Source organism: Gallus gallus, chromosome 1 (genome assembly GCF_016699485.2).
Source record: "Gallus gallus isolate bGalGal1 chromosome 1, bGalGal1.mat.broiler.GRCg7b, whole genome shotgun sequence".
Classification (NCBI taxonomy): domain Eukaryota; kingdom Metazoa; phylum Chordata; class Aves; order Galliformes; family Phasianidae; genus Gallus; species Gallus gallus.
In genome coordinates, this window is record NC_052532.1 from 89,587,567 (window position 1) to 89,610,392 (window position 22,826).

Below are 22,826 nucleotides of genomic sequence, written 5' to 3' on the forward strand. Positions count from 1 at the left end.
TTCTTCATGCCCTGGGCCAGCCCAAGCCCCTCTGGGAAGCTGCTTGTGGCCGTTCAGGGTATATGTGATCCATAATCTCTCCATCTCACTCTGTTGGTGTCTGCAGCCTGTGATCTATGCTAATCTCATGTCACTGCCAGCAGCCGGGCAGGGACAGGCCTGGCTGCAGGGAACACACAATGTGAACTAGTTCCCAGGGACTGGGGGATTACATCAGTGCAAACGGCTGCTCTCAGTTGTTATGTGAGGCTGTAGTACTCCTACTGCACCTCTCTCCACACCCGCAGTAAGCAATTAATCTAAATTATGGAGGTCCCTCTTCTACCCATGTCTATGCTGCTACTAGTAGCATGGTAGAGCTTTATGCGCAACATATGTTCTTAAGTGTTCAAAACGTATTTGGTCAGGAAAATTGTTTAGCCTGATATCTGCTACAGATGCAAAGCCAGTCTCTTCTTGCATATTTTCAAGTCAGTGCTTAAAAGAGTTACAGTGATGCTGTGTCCTATTTGAAAGCACATTTCTGGAGGTGCACAGGATATCCCTGCCCTCTGGTATGCTGCTTTTAACTGACTGCACCTGAAGGATGTGCTCAGCTCTGTGTCTCACGCCAAGGCCGTATCCCCAGCACATTGTATAGTAATATCTCATAGGAATACAGGAGAGGAGTCAAAGCCTTCACTTCTGTATTCCCTTTCAGTTGTCTATCCCTTCTGGCCACTCCATGGCATCTAATAATTTCTTGGTACCTGGGGGGAAGTTTTTATCCTTATTGATCGTCTCTTTGCAGACCTCACTACGCGCTTGTGAACCTTGCTTTGACAAAAGCTTTTTGTAATCTCAGTGTAGCAAACGTTTCATGATACCTTTCCTCACGTTGTGCTTTATCTCTAATTCACTCAAAAATTCCTTTCCTATTCCTTTCAAAGTACAGACTATGGCTGATTGCTTTCTTGTCCTTTTAATTAGGTGGCCACCTTGAGTTCTTTTAAACAAGGCCTGCACTGGACGCATCAGTGTTTTGTGTCCCTCAGGCTGCCTTGAATTATCCAGCTCTGTAAAGGGCCATAGAAGCAGAATGTTGTACAAGTCATGCAGTTTCCTAAGGCATAACTGCATGATATTTGTATTTGATTTATGTCTTGCTGTTCTTTCTTGTTTTCTAAGCATTATGTTCATTTTTGTAACGGAGTCTTTAGGTTGTTTGGATACCTTTAGGGTGGAAGTGAGTTCATAGTTCTTCCAGTTTTGATCAGTTTTATTATTTTTCTTCTTGAGCTTATTATTTTTTTCAGTCCGCTGTGTATTACTTCACATTTGTGAACATTTCATGCAGATACAAAGCAGATGGAAAGTTTTCTAACTTGAATAAGAGAGACAAAGTCACTTCACTTATCTGCTAACCAGTTAGTAAAGCTGTGATCTACAAGGGATCACATTTTTTATTTATTTGTGTAAAAAAAACCATAACCCATGAGTCACACAACTGAAAATATTTTGTATATGCTGCTTTTTGGTGTCTTTACCTGTTTCGATTTTTTTTCCCTTATTTTCTCTGATTTGTTTCAGAAAGAACATTTCTCCTATAGTTATATGTATATAATGGCTGAAGGGTGGCAGTGTAACTGTATGTGGAGCTCATACAGCCATCTGAAAAAGCATTTCTGTGCCCCAAAGTGAATTATGTTGTTGGAAGACTGTGTGACATTTAGGTGCAAGGGTTCTAATACGGGGTTAAGGCAGCCCGTGTACTGCGGCAGCCTTCTCTAGCTGCAGCAGTGAATGTGGTGCTGTGTACCCTCACATCTGTGGTGCAGGTGAAACTGAAGTCTCTTTAGGAGCCTGATAAAACAGGAATAACCAAGTTAGTCCATGGCCCTGCCAATAAATCATTTGGGGAAAAAAAAAAAAAAAAAAGTGAAAATGATTTTCAGAAATTCTGAATTTCTTATCAGATCTGTGCTTGATTTTAAAACTGGGAAGGAATCCACACAAGCATATAATTAGTTTGCTTCTGTATATTTAGAACAGGAGGAAATAAATTATTTTACAAACATTTGGAGGAAAAGCCCTGAGAAATCAGGATATTTATTAAGCACTCTGTAGATGTTTGATGTGTGTGTGTGTGTTTTAGTGTTGTAATAGCTACATTTAAGAGCAAGAATGGCAAGGGTTTGCATCATATCAAGTGCAGGAAATGGGGAATTGATGGTCTTCTAAAAAATACAATTATTTGGTGAGGACCTTCTGACTGTTTTAGCAGCTGATATTTTTTTGTTGTTGTCTTCATGAGATTTTCACTGAAAAAAAATGCAACTTATTTAGCTTTGTAAGTTTGGAGGAGTTCGTATCTAGCTCCAACATCTACTACAGAAAGTGACCATCATTTCTTACTACTTAGAAGTAGTTTTGTAAAATCATCTGGTGAATTTTGTCCAATGAAATGCCAGTAGTATGATTTGAAATACATTTGTGAAACTGTTTTCCAATTTGGAAGTGCTGCTATCAGATGGTTTGCAGAAGCAATTGGCCCTCACTCTATTCTGAAAAATGTCAAATCATCATCTACTTCAGGTCCTATTCCTGTCTATCAGAAAATTTAAAGTACCTTTTGCACCAGAAGATTAATCAGCAAATTTGCCCCAGATCTTTGAAGAAAAACGTGTTACTTAAATGAAAAAGACAGAGATTGTTCAGCAGAGCCATCAAGCTTCAGTAAAGCCGTTTAATTTCATCAGCAGAGACAAGATGTAAAGCTGACTGTCTTGAACTTTGCAGATTCCTCTCTCAGCCTTCCAAGTCCTGCTTGTGGCATCAGCCAACCTCACTAACTTCCAGTCAGTCTTTGGGTTTAAGAGACTTTCAAAGGATTCAAAGTCTGAATCTTTGTTCTTGCGCATGGTATCTTCTGAAGCAAAGTTTTATTTTGTAAATCCAAATACATTAATCCACTAGCATGCTCCAGATACCATATTAAATGTTACATATTAAAATATGTGCAGTAGTCTGCCTTTAATTTGCAGCTTATGAAAGAATATCAAAAGAGACATATAACATGGAAAGCTGAGTCTGAAATATGGATAAGAAAGCAGACTTTTAAAGAAATAACACCACTATTAAAATAATAATAATAAAAAAAAGATGTTTAAATTATATTTATGCTAACTTCAAACTGAAGACCATTATCTGTGTTGCTGTGCAACTTTTTCTTAGGTAGAACTTAAAATTTCCACAGTACAGATCTCAATCCAGAGGTACTCCGTAAAGTTTGGTCTGATTATTCTTTCTTTAAAATAATAATACACAACTAGAAATTATTCTTTGTGTTTGAAAGCCTTTAAAATGTAATTGGAGGCTCTGAAAATGTGTAGATTATAACATGTGTGGGGCCTTGGCCCTGGAACTGCATTGCCCTGACTGAGAACAGGGAGAAACTAGCCATTGCTCAGGGGCGTAGAGGCATAATACTATATATCCTACACTATTATACAGACTTCACATCCTACTTTAATTTCCAGGTTTCAATTTTGTGATGAGGGGAAATTTTCATCTATAATATATTGTTCAGTAATCCATAATGCTCTGTAACTGCTTAGAAAAAGAAAAATAATAATAAGGAACCAACAATAAACGCACTATTTCTGTCTACACTTCAGCTTAGTGGGTAGATTTAGTTGCATGTATGGTACACATTAGGAGTTCTGTATTTAAAATATGAGTTCAGCTAGCATTGTTATATCTCAGGCTAAAAAGAAAAATACAAGAAAGCTTGCTATTTTCAGAAAAAGCATAGTTGAAATTCTTTTAATATAGTCCAAGAAATGCAAGGGGTCAGAGTCAGCTGGTCTTCCTGATGAAAACCCAAAAGTATTGGAAAACGTGTACGAATAATTCTTCATATATACTTTCATGTGTTAACAAGTTGTTTACATCCCTACTCTGATTTTCTTGAATTTGAAGTCTTGCTTGAGCTATTAACTGGAGTAATTTCCTTGGGCAGTTTTTGGCCTACTAGTTATTTGTGAGTAGTTGACTGCAAAAGTGGCTTTGTTGGCCCTCGTGCTGTTCTCACTGAGACAAAGCGTAATGTTGGCTCTCAGTCAACCAGAGCCATCATTTGCAGTTAAAAATTTGAAGTTTGTTTTTCAAAAAGCTTGGTTCCACTTAAAATCTGATGATTCTGTGGAAAGTCTCTACTATGCTAGCCTGACAGGTTCTTTGTGAAAATTAAACTCAGTTGGAGCAGCAAACAGGTCAAAACAAAAATGTAGTGAATTTGCATTGGATGAACTTTTTGTTTAAAAGTTCCCTTTTCTGCCATTCAGGTCAGATGGTTTCAGATGCTTGAAATGTATCGCTGACCTGCTGTAATACTGGCTGCTTGCTTCTTCCCTTTAGGAATGTTCAGTCTGAAGGAAGAAGCCGTTGGGTTTTGCTTGGAGCATTTCAGAGAGGGTTTAGCATCTGTGCTTGTCCAGGTGTAACCAACAGGGTCTGGCCAAACGCTGCATAGCAGCATTCAGCCCACATGTGAATTTTTAGCTCCACTCAAAACACAGCAGCAATATAGGCTGTGACCTAAAAAGGAGACTGACTGCTCTAAAAGAATCCAAACAATGTAACCCCAGTGTGCCAGCTCTCTTTCAAGCATCTGTTAAACAGCAAACACAGAATTTATGGATGGGGGAAACTTCACAAATCACACAGGAAAACAACATATTCTGGTAAACAGTACTTGCTGATGTCTAATCGTAATTCGGATTGTGTGTGGAATTCAGGCATTAAACTGAAGACACTTTTAGGAACTTTGGTGAATTAGCATGCTAGAGACAGAGAAACTATTTTCACCTGACTTTTTTTTCCCCGTAGTCATTAATATCATGCCTGAGGTAGACATGAATGAACCACTGTTCCTTCAGAATTAAAAATTGTGAGAGCTCACTGTTAACATATACAGAAAAACATCTATTTGCACTTTTGCACTTCTAACTTGACAATGTTGATGAAACTCAGACACGAGTTCACAGCAGACTGTTATGCAGTTAGAATTTAAATGTGGATGGATCAGCGTGGGGCTGTATTTTGAGCATTTGCTGTCGGTTGTGCTTCTGTGGGATTTTGCTCTGTGGTTCTCAGCTTGATGCAATAGGTTTACAGCGTGAAGCTCTCGTTAGTGTTAATGGCAATGCTGCACTGGAAGTGCTGGAGAAAGGAACCGCACGAAGCCACAGCCTGACCCGATGAGTGCTGTGGAGGATGTCTGTCAAAATTCACGCTGCAGCCAAATGGGAGATACAAGGGCAAGTCATATAAAGCAAATGGTAGATACAAAGAGCCAGAAAAGCATTCTAAAAGCTCTCTAAGGCATTTTTCTCTCCATCTATTAAAGAGCCCATAGACTGTCCGAACAATAATGACTGGTTGTTGTTAAGGGTCCTGTATGAATACCAGGAAATGGCCATGGGATATTACTTCTGCTTAAAAGCACAGCTTAGGCTGTATTATGAGAAAGAGATGTCAGCAATACGCTGGTGTTTTTGCCTTCGCTGTCTTCACTGATTTTGGTGGGGAAAAGGTGAAATGGGGAGCAGCGATACATAGAGGCTTCGGATTTATTACCCTCACCAGATGCTGAAAAGATGGAAGCCTCTAAAAACCATTTTTTCTGGGGGGCAGACAAAAGGACCGCGAGAGACTGGAGGGCTGACATGTGGGGCAGCTGAAATTTTATGTCCTTCTTATCCTAGAGGAAGCTGTGGCAGCTTCTTTGCCGGTGTACAACATACAGCTAGAAAATAATTCCTGTGTGACATGAAGAGAGATGCATCATTTTGCTATAAGCCAGCAGGCTAACCGACCAGCATTCTTTTCCCTGATGATTGTTTGTATTACCCCTCTTTATTCCTCCAGCTCTCCTTTGACTTCAAAGAGGAGTCACAACCTGCTTACTGTCGGACTGTGCAAACATGATGTGAAGCCCCCTGGGTAAAGCAAATTATTTTAGGGTCTAAGTTGCAGTTTTGCTAAGAGTACTTCAAAAATAGGCGTGAAGTGATAGGGCTGAACTCCAAAGATTCTTACCTTTAAGATCCAGGGCAACCAAGTAAATACAAGGTCTCTACTTCTCCTCAGTATGTCATTTATTTACTAGTCTTCTGTTGTCACCCTAGCATACCTACAATACTGTTTGCTGTAGAAGATAAAACGACAATCTGCTTTGTGTGCTAGTTGTTCATTTTGGGGAGTTATTTTTGCTGTTGTTATTGAAATATTGGAATGTCCTTCCTAGACCAGAATTCTGCGTATCAGCTTACCATAATTATAAAGCACATGGCATTTGTGTTCAAGCCAGGCCTGGTTCCCTCCCAGGGAGCAATTTCACTTTACAAAACCAGTTAATAATTAACTAAAGTTTGTCACAAGAAATTACTTTGTTTTCTACATACTTCCCACATTAAATGAGTCTGCCTGTGGAAGAGGAAGTCCAGATTTTAAAACTGTAGGTTGGAGGAAGGAACAGGAAGGGATAAGCTACTGCAAGAGAAGTCTAGGATCCTGTGTGCAGATCTCCACCCTGCATTTGCAGAATGCCACCCTTTGTGCAGAAGTCGTCATTGGTCATTTGATTTTTATTTATCTGGGTTCCTGCAGTTTTCAAGTATCCTTTTCTCACCAGACAACAGCTAACTAGAGACAAGGAGATTGTGCTGTATCAGAAGGGCTTCTAATGTTTTCTGCAGTTTTGTCATTGTTACATGGTGCAACAAACATTTCCCCATGTTGTGTCAAAAGCCTGTGCTAATGAAAACAAACTGTAGCTCTCCTTGCTGCTGAGGATGGCTCAAAGGTTAATTCCAACTGTTTACGTAATGGGCACATCAAGAGAATGCTTTCAACAGCAGGGCATTTTGTAACTGGCATCTCACTGTTAAATTTGTCTCTCTAACCTAAGTTTGACTGACTTTCATCAGGGGTACCACATGTCAGGAAATACAGCTCTATAGACAGGCATGCAGTCAGGATGGACAGGATAGAAAGTATTCCTATCCTGTTCTGTTGGAAGCTAATGCAATGGGGTATATCATGGTTGGTCAAAGAAACAAAGATATTTTTATCTTTTTATTTTTTTCAAAGAGGGAGGAATTAAAAAACAAGACAGAGGGAAATGTTCTATTTCACTTCCCTTGAGCAAACATGTAATTTCCATGATTTCTTTTTAATGACTCTCTTCTGAAGCTAGTAGGTACTGATTTATGAAAAGCTGTAAAAGATCAGGTGGAACCCTGCAGGACGTCGTTTACAGCTGCACGGATTGCAACCCATCTAATTTGTCTGGTAAAGTGTGAGCTCATGGCGCACATCACCCAGCCCATAAATTTCATGTTCAGACCTTCTGTCTAGGGGCTGGGTCAGAGGGGAAAAAACGTCAATGAGTGCAGATGCTCTAAAAGCCCAGCTTTCCCTTGGTACACGCAAGGAGACATCACAGGCTCTTTGCTGTGAGACGAATTCCAGTTCATTGATAAACTGTCCAGATGTCCTCTCTGAGGAGGAAAGTAACTAATTTTGGTTTGGAATCCTACAAGGAGAAAAATGATACTTTACAGTGCTGGTTATTCTGAGGTCACTTACATTAAAATTAGGTCATATTTTTTGTCCTGATGATACTTTGATCCAAGTAATAAACATAAAAGCTCTTCCAGGCCACTCTAATTCCTAATCCTAGAGAACTGTTCTATCTCAGCTTGTTTATGCTTTTTTTTCCTTTTCATTAGTGATTCTTGAGTCAGTCCTTATTTTAATAGATTTAAGTTGAAAAGATGTACTAGGCTGGAAAAAAAATCTCCATGTTTCATCATTAAGTACACTTCATAAATACTCTTAATAAATGTCTTGGGATACCAGACACTATACCCAGAAAACTATAAATAAAAAGTATTGGCTCTTTTTGGGACAAACAGTAGTTGAGGAGATTCAGGCTGTACAGCTACTGGAGAAAAATATCTTGGGCTTGATTTTCCCACCTGGGCCTTAAGCTGGAGTCTGTTTCAACCAGAGCAGGCATCTGGCGTCTTCTGTCACCATGTCTCTTCCCAGTTGGAAAGAAATCTGCATCTGGAGTCAGTGGCACCTCCAAAAAGTCCCTTGCAGAGGCAGCAGAGCATGTCCTGACTGGGATCCAGGCAAAATAGAGTGGACAAAAGAGCTTGAGCAGCTGCATCCCTGCCCCAAGACCTGCTGAAGACTAGTGCTCAATATGCAGAAGTGTATGACAAGTTGGGGTTTGCAAGTTAAGATTTTCAAGCACCTAATAAGCTCTTCAGGTGTATCCTCTCATCCCAGAATGGAAGAAAATATTAAAATCATTTCCTGGTCTTGAAAGAAATCAGCTGATTGATAAGGATTTCCATAACATCAAGAGTAAAGGTGTTGTTTTATATGCAGCCAACTCCAATAACTGCTGTATTGCAAAGCTGCACTGTTTTCTTCTTCTCTGAGAGAGTAGTCAGGCACTGGAGTGGGCTGCCCATGGAGGTGGTGGAGTCACTGGCCCCGGAGGTGTTCAAGAAATGTTAGATGTACTGAGGAGCATGGTTTAGTGGGAAATATTGGTGATTGGTGGGCCGTTGGGCTAGATGATCTTGGAGGTCTTTTCCAACCTTGGTGATTCTTTGATTCCATGATTCATCCGAAGTGAAAGACAAAAGTCTAGGTGTCACTGATGTGATATTTCTTGATCCAAGTGCACAGCAGATTGACTGCAGGAGTATGTTATTCCAGAACTACTGATCTTGGTGGAACTTAGTAAGGACTTGGTTTGGGATTGAAAAGTATTGTTTGAATTTTTTAGACTTTGTAAGGGAATTTAAGTTTATCGGTGTTTGAACATTTTGTTCTCTCTGAAGCTCTTTACAAACTCTGCCTTTCTTTCATTGCTGAGAGGTGGCTTGGGTTTTGAGTGAAGAGGGTATTTTGAAGTCCAGATCACTTCTCTAGTAACAGTAACTGTAACCTACTCATTACACTGCCCCATTATGATCTTCAAATCATCACGTTAGCCTAATCACCTCTCATTTTCACTTTTTTCCAGTGATATTTCCAGTAATTTCAGATGGATTTAGCTGTTGTCAAATTATATTTCAGATGATGTTCACTGAAGTCACTGGGCGAAAATAAATAAATAAATAAACAAATTTAAAAAACAACAACAACTAGGGAACCCATAGGCTGTAAAGTTGCAAAGAGAACTGCTTTGGATGACCTCTAAGTAAGCCTCCTATGCCCGTGAATATCACCGTCCTGAAATCATAGCCAAATGCATGCTTAGGTATAAGCCTGAGGCAGACACCCGTAAGTTATTTATCTTAAAATGGTGTACATGCTTTTCTGAATGGGAACTAAAAAGATGCGTAGTATGGGCATATACTTTTCTGTGGAGGAAAAATTGTAGAAATAGAGTTGATTATTCTAGTAACATTTGACTAGTTGAGTAAGCCACTTCTGTCCTAATTAGCACTGAAAGAGAAAGGTAATTGGAATTCGTGAGGTAGCGTAGAAATTGCTTTTCAGGGGCTTCCTGCACCACCAGGAAGAGAGTAGGTCAGTGAGGACTGATTGATTGCTGAGGACAAGAGCTGGGTTTGTCATCCAAGCCACCTTCCTTGGAAGGTCTTTTTCAAATTGTACAAATCCTCTGCTTGGAAATGCATTTGTTCATTTGTGGGCTGCAACAAATGGTTCAGAAAGCTAGCTGGGCATAGCTGCTGGGCTGGAAATTATTTTAAACCTCGATGCCTCCAAAGAAGTCATCATATACTCTCAAAATTGTGAAAACAGGAATCCTCTTACTAGACAGATCAATTTAGGAGCAACTCTTGCACCATATGCAATATCCAACTTTCAGATTCAGCTACCATAATTCTTCCTTGTTGAAAAAATTATATATTTCATCTTTATTTTAGAAGGATGACTTCATCTCAGTAGCTTCCAGGTAGAATGATACTTACTGAAAATAGCTTAAGTGGGCAAAGAAACATGGAGATGACTTTTGTGTTTGATTCCTTGATTTTATTTTGTTTCTGATTGATTTTTTGGTTGTTTTCTAAGTAATGAACGTGGAAGCAAATCAGTTCAGTTCAGCATCCTTCATGAGCACCAATCTCATTTCAAAGGCAGGAGATGATTCAGTTCACACTTTCAGATTATTTATATAATATTCTTATGCAAGATTTGGCTTTAAGATGAGCACAATCTCAAATCGCAAACTGCAGGATACAAGTTTCATGTTGTTGCATTTGTCTCGCAATTCACTTACCATCTGATTTTTAGACTTGATACCATTTGTATGTCACTAGTATCTTATTTTATATACTTCTACCTTTTTAGCACCACCTAGGAGTTTTTGGAGGGCTGCAATACTATGAACATTTAATATGTGTAACTTCTGCCAAAACACTGAACTTTAAGTTTAGAGTGTGCATCGTTGTAGTGACTAGTATATTGTTTGTGACCAGGTGAATCACATAAATATAATCTGAATTAGGCTTATCTTTGCTAATACTTAAATACATTAAATTGTAGTATAATATTGTACTCTGTGAATTTGTGATGCCTCAGTGATTTGAAACCAGGGCTGGAGAAGCTGGAGCTCTTAAGTACAGTGTTTGTCAAAGCTGTCAGTGTGAATACATGTGGCCTCAGTGGCAGATAAACTCTACAGATGAGCAAAAACCTGCATGTAGCCTGGGAGCTCCTAGTGATGCAAGTGATAAGTTTAGACACAAAATGAATCTGTATTCATGTCTGATCCACAACTTTCACCATATTCTTCTTCATTTCAGGCCATCAAATCTTCTCCTGGACCAAAGTAACATTGACATTTCAGCGTTCCGCACGGCAGGTGATTGGCTCAATGGTTTTCGAACAGGACAGTGCAAAGGCATTTTCACGGGTGTGGAGTACAGCTCCTGTGATACAATAGCCAAGATTTCCACTGAGTAAGTTGAAATAATCACAGCCCTTCATCACTGGTTAGAGTGCTGGAGGTTCACGTTTTAGCATAATGGCAGCATTTTAATACTTAGCTTCCTTTATTTTTTTTTTTTTAGCTAAAATAATATAATTTATGTTTAATGCAAAAAAAAAAAAATGTAGATTACTGCAGTAGTTGCAATACACATGAAGGAAACCTGTTCCATAACTCTTTCTCATTAATGTCAAGGAAATTTCAATTTCTTCAGGTAGGGCAGCACTGCATAGGCGCATAGTTTGGTATAAGAGCATTTGTTACCTTCAATCACACTTTAGGAGTTGTTTTGTAGTTGTATATAATCTGCCTTTATCTGTAGTTTCTCCACAGCTGTCATGTGTGCCAGTCTTTTCCTTTTTTGCCCATGCCGTATTCCATCAATCCACGTGCCAAAGAGCAAGTACTGTGCAACTGCTTTTCTCCTACATGCTAATAATGGTTACATGGGTTGATAGTGACAGGACAAGGGGTACTGGTTTTAAACTAAGGCAGAGGAGGTTTAGGTTAGATATTAGGAGGAAATTCTTCACTCAGAGGGTGGTGATGCACTGGAACAGGTTGCCCAAGGAAGTTGTGGATACCCCATCCCTGGAGGAATTCAAGGCCAGGCTGGATGTGGCTCTGGTCCAGTGGTTGGCAACTCTGCACACGGCAGGAGGGTTGAAATTAGGTGAACTTTAAGGTCCTTTTCAATCCAGGCCATTCTATGACTCTGTGATTCTATAAATAATTATTTAGGGGGCAAACTCCCTCCTGCCTTCCATTTTGATGATTAATTGTTCTAAGCCTGAAAGAAAGTTCATACATTAAAATGTAGTGTGACAAGGAAGAATATGGTGGTGTTCTCTTTGCACCTGAAAAGTTATCAAATACAATTATGAACTTACTGTACAAGAAAATCTTGACTCCCCATTGGGCTCACTGGATACAAGACCAGTTATGAAGAAGTAGCCAACAGCTGCAGGGCTGATAATTAAACACATCAATGCTGTTAATTAGTGTATTATTGCAACTATAAAAAGGCTGATAATGGGTTTTTATGACAATTACCCTTTGGGGACAGTGCAGAAATCCTCCAGGAATGCCCAGTTTCCTGTGCGCAACTGTTTAATGAGCCCTTGGCAAGCATTAAACTACTTCTATGTTGCACAATGAACAAAGAGAATGAGCTGCCTGAAGAAATAAGGAGTGATAACAGCAGTAGACACGGGAAGCTTAGACATGGTGCTTATTCTGAGGATGAGACAACTGTTCAGAAGGCTTGGGACATAAAGTCAAAATGTCCACTAGTCAGGAAGAATAATCATGTTGATAGGGGGATGGTAGAGGGGCTTAAGATTGCAGCTGGCCCAGAAGTAGCCCCCTGTGTGTACACCACTGGCAAACACTACTTCATTGTCCATTCTTGCAGGTAAGGAAACACAGCAGGGCTAAATGAGGTTTTACATTTTTTTGCAGCCTCCTGCTGTCTTCGAACAATGGCCCTCAGTATTCTTCATACCAGAATTTGTGTTTCAACAGCATTTCTGTACCTGGAGGCTCATCCAGTGCGTCAGTAGAACATGAGAGAGTTGAATGCTCTCTGCTCACATCAGCTCTAGGAAGCACAGAGGCAGGATGCTCACTCACCTAGTACATGTTCTCTTTTTTTCCAGTGACATGAAGAAAGTTGGTGTTACAGTTGTGGGGCCTCAAAAGAAGATTGTTAGCAGTATCAAAACTCTAGAAACTCATACGAAGAACAGCCCTGTTCCTGTGTAAGGTACCAAAATGATGTTGCTGAGGACAGAAAAAAAAGAAAAGTCGCATCAAAGTGCAAAAGCGATGGCTGATAAACGGCACGGTTTAAAGGAGTTCTTTGCAGCAGTTTTGGAAACATAATGGTTGAAATTTCAAACCCACTGAGACACTCAAATACTGAGTATAAATGCCTTAAAAATAGGAGCGAACTTGTTTTCTATCTGTTAATCCTGAAGGGTGGGTGCTCTTAACTGACTGTTAATGCAGATAGTAAATTTCAAAAGAAAAAAAATATGTTAAAAAATCCTTCCAAGTAAAAAACAATGATACTAAAACCTAGAGCCATTTGAATATTGAGTGACTGAATAACATGAAAAACCCAAGGACATAAAAGCTGTGTATTTGATCTATACAGCAAACAAGAAGAAAGAAAGACTTACAGTATTTTTATACAGAAGAGATCTGTAACAGGTATTTTATTTCTTTAATAGCGAGGAAAACAGAGGACTATACCTCACAACCTGTCTGGCCATATTTACTATAATGTCATTGTAACATGCTATTTGAACTTCAGAAAGGAATGCAGAAATAAAATTTGTAGTGACTGAGTTAGTTGGCAAAAGATTTTCACCATTATGTTAGCTTCCCTAATTGTGTTCATTTAAATAGAAAAAAAAAAGTCTTAATTCTTAAAAGACTTATTTATTTCCTTTGGTTTTTTTTTTCTTTTTTCCATTATTGTTTATATTTATGCTTAAATACCTTAACCTGGCTGCATTATTGACAAGTGCCAAATGTTATCAAAACTTTACTGGTTTAACCTGACAAATTGTGTGAAGGTTAATTACTTGATTATTTTACACTCACAACATCATATACAAAATACAGAAGGAAAGAAAGATGGTCTTTTTTGTAGCTCCAACCCTAGGTAAAGTATCAGGACTTGCTGAGATTTCTTTCCTTTGCAATGAGTGATATTTTAATCTGGGCTTGAATTCTGGCAGAATTGCATGCCCGTTGATCTCCAGATCAATACCTGGCCTGGCCAACCACACATACTTCCTTTGCTTCCCAAAGGCCTGATTTCATGTCAGATACAGCAAAGGTCTGCTGTCTTCAGATGCTGTTCAGGTGGGAGATTTACCTAGTAAATGTAAAGAGTGTATCCTGCATGATCTGAGAGTGCTTTTTGAGCTTGCTGAAGAATTATGCATTTCTGTCTTCCATCTCATGGGCTCTGCTCCCAGTGCTGGTAACTGGGAGTTGTACTACCATGTAGGCAGCCAAGGATAGTTGAAGAGGATGATTTAAGCTTCTGCAGTGGGAGTTTGGCTTGTCATTTTGCCTAATTCTGATCCAGAAGACCTCTGTCCAGATGTTGTGATCCTTCAGGAGCCTTGCCTTTTGGTTCAGGTTCCATGGGCACCTGTGTTTGCCACTCAACATGGCTGGAGCCACCTCAGTCTTGACAGGGCTGAAAATTAGTTCACGGCCTTTTGTGTGCAAATGTGACAGCCCAGAAACGACAGCACTCGCAAGGTTGTGCTTTGGTAGGTGTCCCAGTGTAACCAAAACCACCAGGCTCCATCCAAACGGTATTTAGGAATGGTTCTTCCTTCTGCAAGGTGAGTTGGGGTAAAGCCAGCTGTACTGTTTTAGAAGATAATAAGCTGTGCTTGGTCCCTTGAAAGAAATCAGAAGGGAGCCTATATTTAGGAGATCATTCACATTTCTCAGTTGAAAAAGGAACCTAGAGGAGGGGATCTGAGTCTTCCTACATCTTCAGCATCTTCCCATTAGTGAGCTCTTAAGCTCCTGAGTATGTTAGTCCTGGTTCTGAGCAGACACAGCTCTTACCTCTGAAAATGAGGGGTTTATGTAGCTGTGTGAGGCATTTCTAGTGCTGCATACAGGCCAGTTTCTTCATGCCCCCTGGATTTCCAACTTGCCATTTTTAAATACAAACCTGATTCTAATGAGTAACAGTGAGTCACTGGCAGTCCAAGACTGTAGGCGATGCAGATGGGTGCGTGGCATGCCACCTTCTGCTGTACAGTCAATTTTGTCATCCTTTCTTTGTAGTGTTGGTCTGGTTTTTGAAGCTCCTTGTAGCACAGGGCACATAAATATGGGGAAAAAAAAATCAGTCCCTGGGATTTGTGTGGCTGAATCAGCTTCTAAATTGTTTTTATTGGGTCCAAGACTTTTCAGATACAGAGCAACAGCATTTATCGTACATTAATAAATAGAAGCAGAGTTAGGGGCAATGAACGTGCTGTAAAGGATTGCATTTGAAATGCAGTCACGGGATGAGAATGTCTTCTGAAAGAAAAAATGAAGGAGTTTTAAAGTAAGTTGAAATAAAAAAATGAAAAGTGGAAGGAAAAAAAAAGAAAAGAAAGCACTTATGATGCAAAGAACACTTCTTATGTACTACAATCTTTTATACAGCATGCTAAATACAAAAGCTGTATTTTCAGTTGCTTAGTTCATCTAGCATCTTCTTTGTTTTGCTCAGTTTGAGATTGCTCTGTCAGACACTGTTGGTGAATTTAAAAGGTCACCACAATCCATTTGCAGACAATGTGTGTGGGGACAGTGTTTTACAACATGTTCCTCCCAATGTTTCTCTTCAGCTTCATTCTGGAGAGTAGGGGTGAGTGGGCTGAGGTGGGGGGAATAGATCTCTAAATGCTCCTGAAAACACAGAGCTGGTTCGTAGAGTTTTAGATTACAAGCAAAAACTTTGCACCAACCACTCTTCTCATAGTACCATGTCATATTCCTTGCCCACTGTTTGAGCATGCTCAGCATAAGAAATTAAATCTTACTGATGCTTGAGAAAAAAAGAAACTCAATTTTGCTTTTCTTTGCTACGAGGAATAGAGTGTTATAAACTACATTTAGTTTTTTTCTTTTCTCCCTGTCAAATGTTGATTTGTACTGTAAGTGGCCTCTTTTGCAAGCATCCTATACTCCCTTTCCCCATGTACATATGTATACATAGCAGTGTACAATTCTTCATTGTGGAGTAGAGATACTAGAATTTGTGTGGCCATCTTCCTGTACAGGACTTGCATTGATTATTGACATCAGGCAAAATGCAACAGCTCATAAAATGTCGTACCATATTATTGGGTTTGTATCTTTAAATATAGTTTCCATTTTATTTATTTCTGTTAACATATCTAGTTTTGTGCTGTTACTTAGCATTCAATAAGCAATGTATAGATGTGATTTGATTGGCAATATGTATTTACTTTAACTTGTATTTCAAAGCATTACTTACTCATTTAGTTTATATATTGTGCAATTGTAGATGGCCTCTTACTAATGTAAAATGATTTGTAGTGGAAACATTTATATTTTTATAATAAACATAATGAAAGTATTTTTTACATACTGGAATACTGAGGTGATTGCTTGGAAGACAAAGTAAATTTATTTGATTAGAAAAGTGTGATAAAATTGTAATTAAATATGGATAAATTCTGAGTGTTAAAGCATGGGTTCGGAGTGAAAGCTAGATATTGCCTATATTATCTGTTAAAAGAAACAAGTAGTGCAGGCTCTAAATAGACAGACCAGCACTTGTGCTAAACCGTCTTACATCAGTCAAAGACTTTATTTTCTCCATGGATACAGGAAAACATCGTCTACTACAGCCTGCCTATGGGATACTGAAAAAGTTGTCATTTATTTTAGTTGTGTCAACTATTTCCAAACTTCTGCATTTTTTCTTCCCTTGCCAGTGGACCTCTTTTCATCTTATGACTATGTTGAATCCAGTAAAAGATGTAATTTTCAACAAAATAAAAAGCCCACCACTTACAGTAGTTTAACCCCATGATCATTTCTTGCCTCTGAGTATCTGTGTTAGATAATATTTTGCTCCTGTTTTGTTGTGTCCCTACCAAGTTGTTTCTCCGTGAGTCACTGAAGTGTGATGCCTTTTGAAATGCCTACATACAATTCAGCTTTGCGTCTCAGGAATTATCTTCACAGAAAAATACGAATGGTATGAATGTTCACCAAAACCAGTTAAAACTACCTGAGGAGTAAAGTTACAGGCCTTTCTGTTCCATAAATGATTTTGCATGTTTTTGTAAATTACTATGCTTGCCAGGACAAAATGATGAACACTATAACTGTCTTGGAGTGTGCAAGTTGATAAATTATATGGACATGGATGAGACATAGGTTTTGGGGGGCATTTTGTCTTGTTATCTTCAGTAGAAGGACAAATCACCAAAAGCAGCTACCTAAAAATATACGGACAAAAATCTGACTTAACTTTAAACAGCCGCCTTTTCTTCTGAATGCCAGTGTGCCTCATACCATGCTGCAGTGGGTACATACACTGTCATTTTAAATTCTAATGAGGGAATTTCAGTGATATAATTGAAGGACAGGGATGCAGCTGTGTCTCATCTGTGCTACGTACAAACTGTTTGCATCGTAAATAGGTCTCACTTCAGCAGTTGTTTTAGGTTGACGTGTGTCTTTCCCTTTAGCATGATCTGGTACATTGTGTTTGCATTATATCCCAAAGGGCACAGTGGATATTAATGCTTACATAACAGTTGCATGTATTGTAAAGTGGTATTTGTGATTGCAGCCAGTTCTCAAACAGTAGGATACATTCAAATGAATGGAGCAGAGCAAGAAAATGTGTTGCAGCCCACTGCCATGTCACTGCTCAAATCGGGATGTGTAAATTGCTGATAATCAGTTCCATAAACATAGATACACTCTTTTTTGGAATGTCAAAGTGACTTTTTTTTCCACTTAGCATTCCTTCTTAAGGATGATGTCCAGATGTAGTTATCTAAACCAGTAAAAGCCTAAGCAGTGCCAAGTGAAATCAGACAATTACTTCTGCTGTCTTACATATACCGCTCCTGTTAATATAAATATCCACACTTCCCTTCATTTTCTGAGCCTCCATAATTCCTCAGATCCTTTCCAAGCCACCACTGCCTGATCAGCAATTCCCCGTTTCTACGTGTGGTCTCAGATCTTTTTCAGTCTTCAGTCCAATTCTTTGTGTAATTCTAAATGAATTTTAATCTCATAACATAAAAATATTTCTCTTAGAAATAATTGTCTCAGCCTTATTTCATGCACGTGCTGTATAACCATGCACATCCTTATCACACTGGTTACTAATGCAAACTGTGAACAGCACGAAACACGAAGAAGTATTTTCTTGGCTTCTTTGTTAGGCTTTTCAGATGGCCAGGAAAGCTCTGATAAATGATAAGTACTCAGTAAGTAAGATTTTTCAGCTCACTATGCATTCACATCACAGCGATTTCATAATAGCCCATATTTCCCCAGTTAGCTCATAAGACTGTCATGTGAGACAGCACCAGAAGTCTTACTAAAGACGAGATAAATCACATCTACTAGTTTTTAGATTATCCTGTCACAGAAATAAATTAGGCTGGTTTGACATGATTTGTTTATTCTTGACAAATCTGAGTTGGTTTCTTAAGACCTTGTAATCCTGCAGCTGTGAAGAAATGTATCGTGTGATATCTTTCTGGATATTGATGCTAGCATACCTAGTCTTTAATTGCCTGGCTCATCTTCTCTTCCCTTTTTAAAGGTCAGCATGATCTTTGCTCCTCTCCAGTCAGTTGAAATCCCATCTTCCCTCATGCAGTTCAACATGACTTCTCCAAGAGTACAGGCAGTGGTTACCCTTGGACTAGTTCTTCAAGTTTGCTATAGTAAATCACACAGATTCTGAAAACTTGAAAGCATCATTCTGACTTGGAGGATTCCTAATTCTAAAATACATATTGGCAAATATTTTTACTGCATGCCCAGGATTTTAACTTCTGTCTTGAACTTTCGCAAGCAAGCAAGCAAGCAAGCAACATAGATTAACTGTTAAAGAAACATAGTAACATCTGATTAGCAAATTTCTTCATTTGTTTTTAATTAAACTGAACAAGTGTGGTAAATCACTGCTATATGAATTTGAGGCTAGATGATAAAGTCAAGCATCCTATGAAGGTAGTTGAGATCTACTGTCTGGGATCATTTCTAAATCTGTTAATTCATTCTGCTGCTATAGACATAAAGGGGGGAATATGCTTTATCTCCACTCCTCTTGCATCCAGTTTATCCTAATATTATTAGAAAGCTTCATTTCTAAATCTCTTTAGAAAAGTGGCCCACTTGAGTTTACCCACGATGGGTTTGTAATTAATACCCTTTCAAAAGTGTACGTGTGCAAGTGAGTATGAAATAACCAGAGTTCTGTGAATCATGTTTAGTATTTGGGGAAATAGGGAAGCAGATTTTAAGCTTGTATGTGAGCTGGTTCATCACTAAGCCATGAAACATACCTGAAATTACTGTTTCAGCAGTGGTAAAGTAGGTCATCTAAATCTAAAGCAGATTTCATGTTCTGACATGAAATCTGAGGCAACCATAAATGTCATCATCCTATACATGTAAAGTGCCCGTAGGCTGCTCCTCTAATAAATACTACATGTTATTCCCAGAAGAAACTTTGTAGTACACTGAGACTGCCTCTCCACTGTCAAAGTTCACATGCTTCTGACCTGCTGAGCAGCCTTGTCTGAGGTGAAAGCACTGCATCTTTAGCAGTCCAGCCAAAACAGCATCCATCTTGGCAGGACCATCATCTTCACCCCAAAACATTGCACCCACCCCATAGGGCTGAATTTCTTCTCTTGGCACAAAGCCCACAAGGATGAAAACTGAGTATTTAATCTCACTCCATTCATGTGAGCTTGGAGTATAATGTAATTTTAAGGCCCTGAGATGAAGCCAGAAAAAACACATATATGTTAAAAGCAATTAGTTTGAATTAAAAAATTAAAAAAAAAAAAATGGAAGTCTGGTACCTTTGTGCAGCACTCTTGCCAAGGATTTGAATAAGCAGCTCTGACGCCAATTTTCCTGTCTCCCTGTTCACAGCAGGAGTGAGTCCCTGGGTGTAGTTTACAGCTTGAAGTGATTTCACAGGGTGGCTTGCTCCCTTAATGTAGTCCTTTCCTTACACTCAGATCTCCCATCTTCCCTCATGCAGTTCAACAGCCCCAAATATAGGCTTGATCCACAAACATTTTCCATGCCAAAGCACTCCTTTCTCCTACAGACTTTTGTTGGTGCCCCCATCCCCTAACATGCCCCCCAAGCATGTCCCAACCCTATGGGTGGATGGCTTACACCCATCTTAGCTTGTAGCCAGAGAACCCAAAAATCAGGCTCGGGGATGACCAAATCAGTATTTCAACATTTGTCCTGATGGTTGCATGCCTTGCTGTGCTTTCCATTCCTGATCTCTTGCCATGCAAGTTTGACTGCGTGAATTCACACCAGACATTTAAATGTGCATCTAAAGTTTTCCTCATAAATCACGTTCAGTGTAGACATTTCTTCACACATAGGATTTTGAGTGGTAAAATAATAATTTTAGCCAGAAAATGGTATAATTTTATTAGGAACAGATGATGCTCTGAGAAAAAGAAAGCAGAAAAAAAGAAAGAAAAAAAACAAAAATCCAGGTTACTGGGAAGAGCAGTACCTCTCAAATTTGAACACTGAATAGGCATCACGCCTGCACAAAGGTGAGTGAAAAAGGGCTCCTTGTTCTCTCTATCTCTTGTTTTGTCTCCAGGTTGCTTTTTGTATGGCTAGCTGGATGTTTGCTAGCAGGTTTGATCACTGAGAAAGCATGCAGCCTCCCCTCAGGCTGGCTGTCAGCTAATTAACACTAATGATTCCCTGCTTTTAGCATTCCACTTTAAAGTTGCATCACCTTTTATTATTTTACTATTTTTAATCTCTTTCCTTCGCTCTCATAAAGTTTTTGTTTGGGGCTTTAGTGGAGGACTAATCCACAATCCCCAATTGTATATACTTTTTTTTAATAGTTATGCCTCATTAACTGAGTTAATACTTGCCTAATTGTAGTAGCAAAGCAATAAAATCCAACCCCTACAAAAATGTGATACTGTAACTTCCTTTCCTCTAACTGATGGTGCACTGGGCTACCTGCCAGGGAAGCCAAATGGAAGTAGGAAATAATATGAACAAATAAATTCTCTTTCTGAGGTTTAGATGTAGAAGTTTCCTTGGTTGCTGTTTTCCTCTTCTGTCATTGCTTGGTTCAATTTTCTTTCTCTTCGTTCTCACCTTTCATTCTGTCATTGTCCACGTGGGTTTTGGGGAAGAAAAGGAGCTGGCCCCTGGAGGAATTACTTTTTTACCCTTTTTGCCTCTTTCTCATCTGTAAGGTATTCACTTCACATAGGTTCCATATTTTGTTGTAAAAGCAAATATAACAAAGGCACCAAGAATACATGCATGCGCACCTTCTCCCCATAAGCTATACAGAGAACCATAGTAAAGTCAAAGGTGCATATTCCTTGCAGCGTGGTTTTATAACTTTCCTGGTGCTTACACAGGCAAGGGAAGTGACCACTTCCCCAGGAAGAAGGAAGACACCCTGAATCACAGAGCTGAAGAAATCACAGAGCTTTACTGGCCTTCGCATACAAAAGTACAGCTTATTATCATCCTCTGCCTGTAGTTTCTATGTTATATATTGTCTGCCATGCTATTGTCAGTTAAAAAAAAGGTGGGTTGTTTGTTTTTATGGCACCCACGTGCTACCTGTGCCCTATTAGTGCTTAATAAGATAAAGCTGCTACCACTGAATGGGAGTCTTAGGTCTATGATAAGTAGCCTGGGCTCTGTTAACTCAGCTGTGCTCTTTAGGGCATGAGGAATATGAATGTTAGGGATATGAGTGGCTTTTTAGCTCAGTTTCTTTGTGTGGTATGATACCTCATGCTGCTGGATTTTGTTTTGTTTTTTTTTTGTTTTGTTTTGCTTACCTAAGCATTCTTAGGCTAAAATGCTTTTGGGAAGATCTACAAAAAAAACAAACAAAAAACAAACAACCAACCGAAACAACAGTCTGAATGTATATATCTCATCTGTTCCTAACTATGGTAAGTGCAATACCAAAAGAATCTTGTCCTTTTGTTACAGCTTATCCACTTTAGTGATATGATAGTCTTCACTGGTATCCACTGGTTGCCTTTTTATAGAAGCCTCTCCCAGCCCTCCTTCCTTGGAAAAAATCTTTTTGTTTAGAGGTTTAGTACAAGCAATCACTATTGGTTACATGGCCTCCTAATGAGATCATATAGTTATTTTGGCTATATTCATTTGTTGGTCTGCCCCTGCAAGGGGGGCAGTAAAATTACAGTTGAAATATTTCACCAGTCTCAAGAGCAAGATCTTGTGGGTCATGGCAGATGCTGTTCTATAAGAAAAGATGCCATTCTGATTTGAGCAGCGACGTTTTCCATCTTGTAGTGAAAACTAGTGAAAAAAGCAGCTTCAAGGCTTCCTTCCTGACCTTACTGAAGTCCAGGTCAGATGCTTTTATAGTCTATATCCTCAGTGTTCTAGTTCCTTGGTGGGCAGGTCTAAGTGAATCAATGACCAAAAATGTCTTAAAAGCATGCCCATAAGGAAACTTTCAAAACAGATCACATCTTCTATCATTTTATCAACAGATATGACTTTTTTTTTTTTTGAAGCAACTACTCCTATCATATTGTAAAACGCTCCCAGTTTGCTATGATAGGGTTGTACAGGTTAAATTAGTCTGTGCTACCAAGACTATACTTTTTAAAAATGTTTACCCAGTAAATATGAAATGGGCTTGGATCAACAAGATGTACGTAATACACCTACTGTTTTAGGCTGAATGTTAGCACTTTTTCTTGAGGGAGAGATTGCCCCTACTATAGAGAGAAAAATCTTTGCTTCCAGAGCAAAAATATCCAACGGAGCTCAGGAGGGTTGTCAGAAATTTCACCTGCAGTTTATGAAGAACTGCTTAATTTTCCAATGGGAGGGTGACAGGAAAAAGAATTCTGGTCGAGTACCTGAAATACCAAGCTCAGTAAAATCAGAGGCAGAAGTAGAAGGCTCAGGGGAAGCGTTCCTGTTTCCTTCATTTAGCCTTAGCTGAGTGCGGACACAGGGCTAAAGTTAC

General features: G+C 39.1%; 1 protein-coding gene across 4 annotated transcripts in view; it reads left to right on the forward strand.

Annotated features, from left to right (window-relative positions):
• Positions 1-16,605, forward strand: part of EPHA3 (EPH receptor A3) — a 221,216-nt gene extending 204,611 nt beyond the window's left edge. For all 4 annotated transcript variants that reach the window (NM_205430.3, XM_015295857.4, XM_040669158.2 and 1 more), the window contains 2 exons: positions 10,842-10,997; positions 12,685-16,605. In NM_205430.3, coding sequence (NP_990761.2) covers positions 10,842-10,997; positions 12,685-12,790 — 262 coding nt within the window. In that variant the 3' untranslated portion in view covers positions 12,791-16,605. The remainder of the gene's footprint in view (positions 1-10,841; positions 10,998-12,684) is intronic.
• The last annotated feature ends 6,221 nt before the right edge of the window (positions 16,606-22,826 follow it).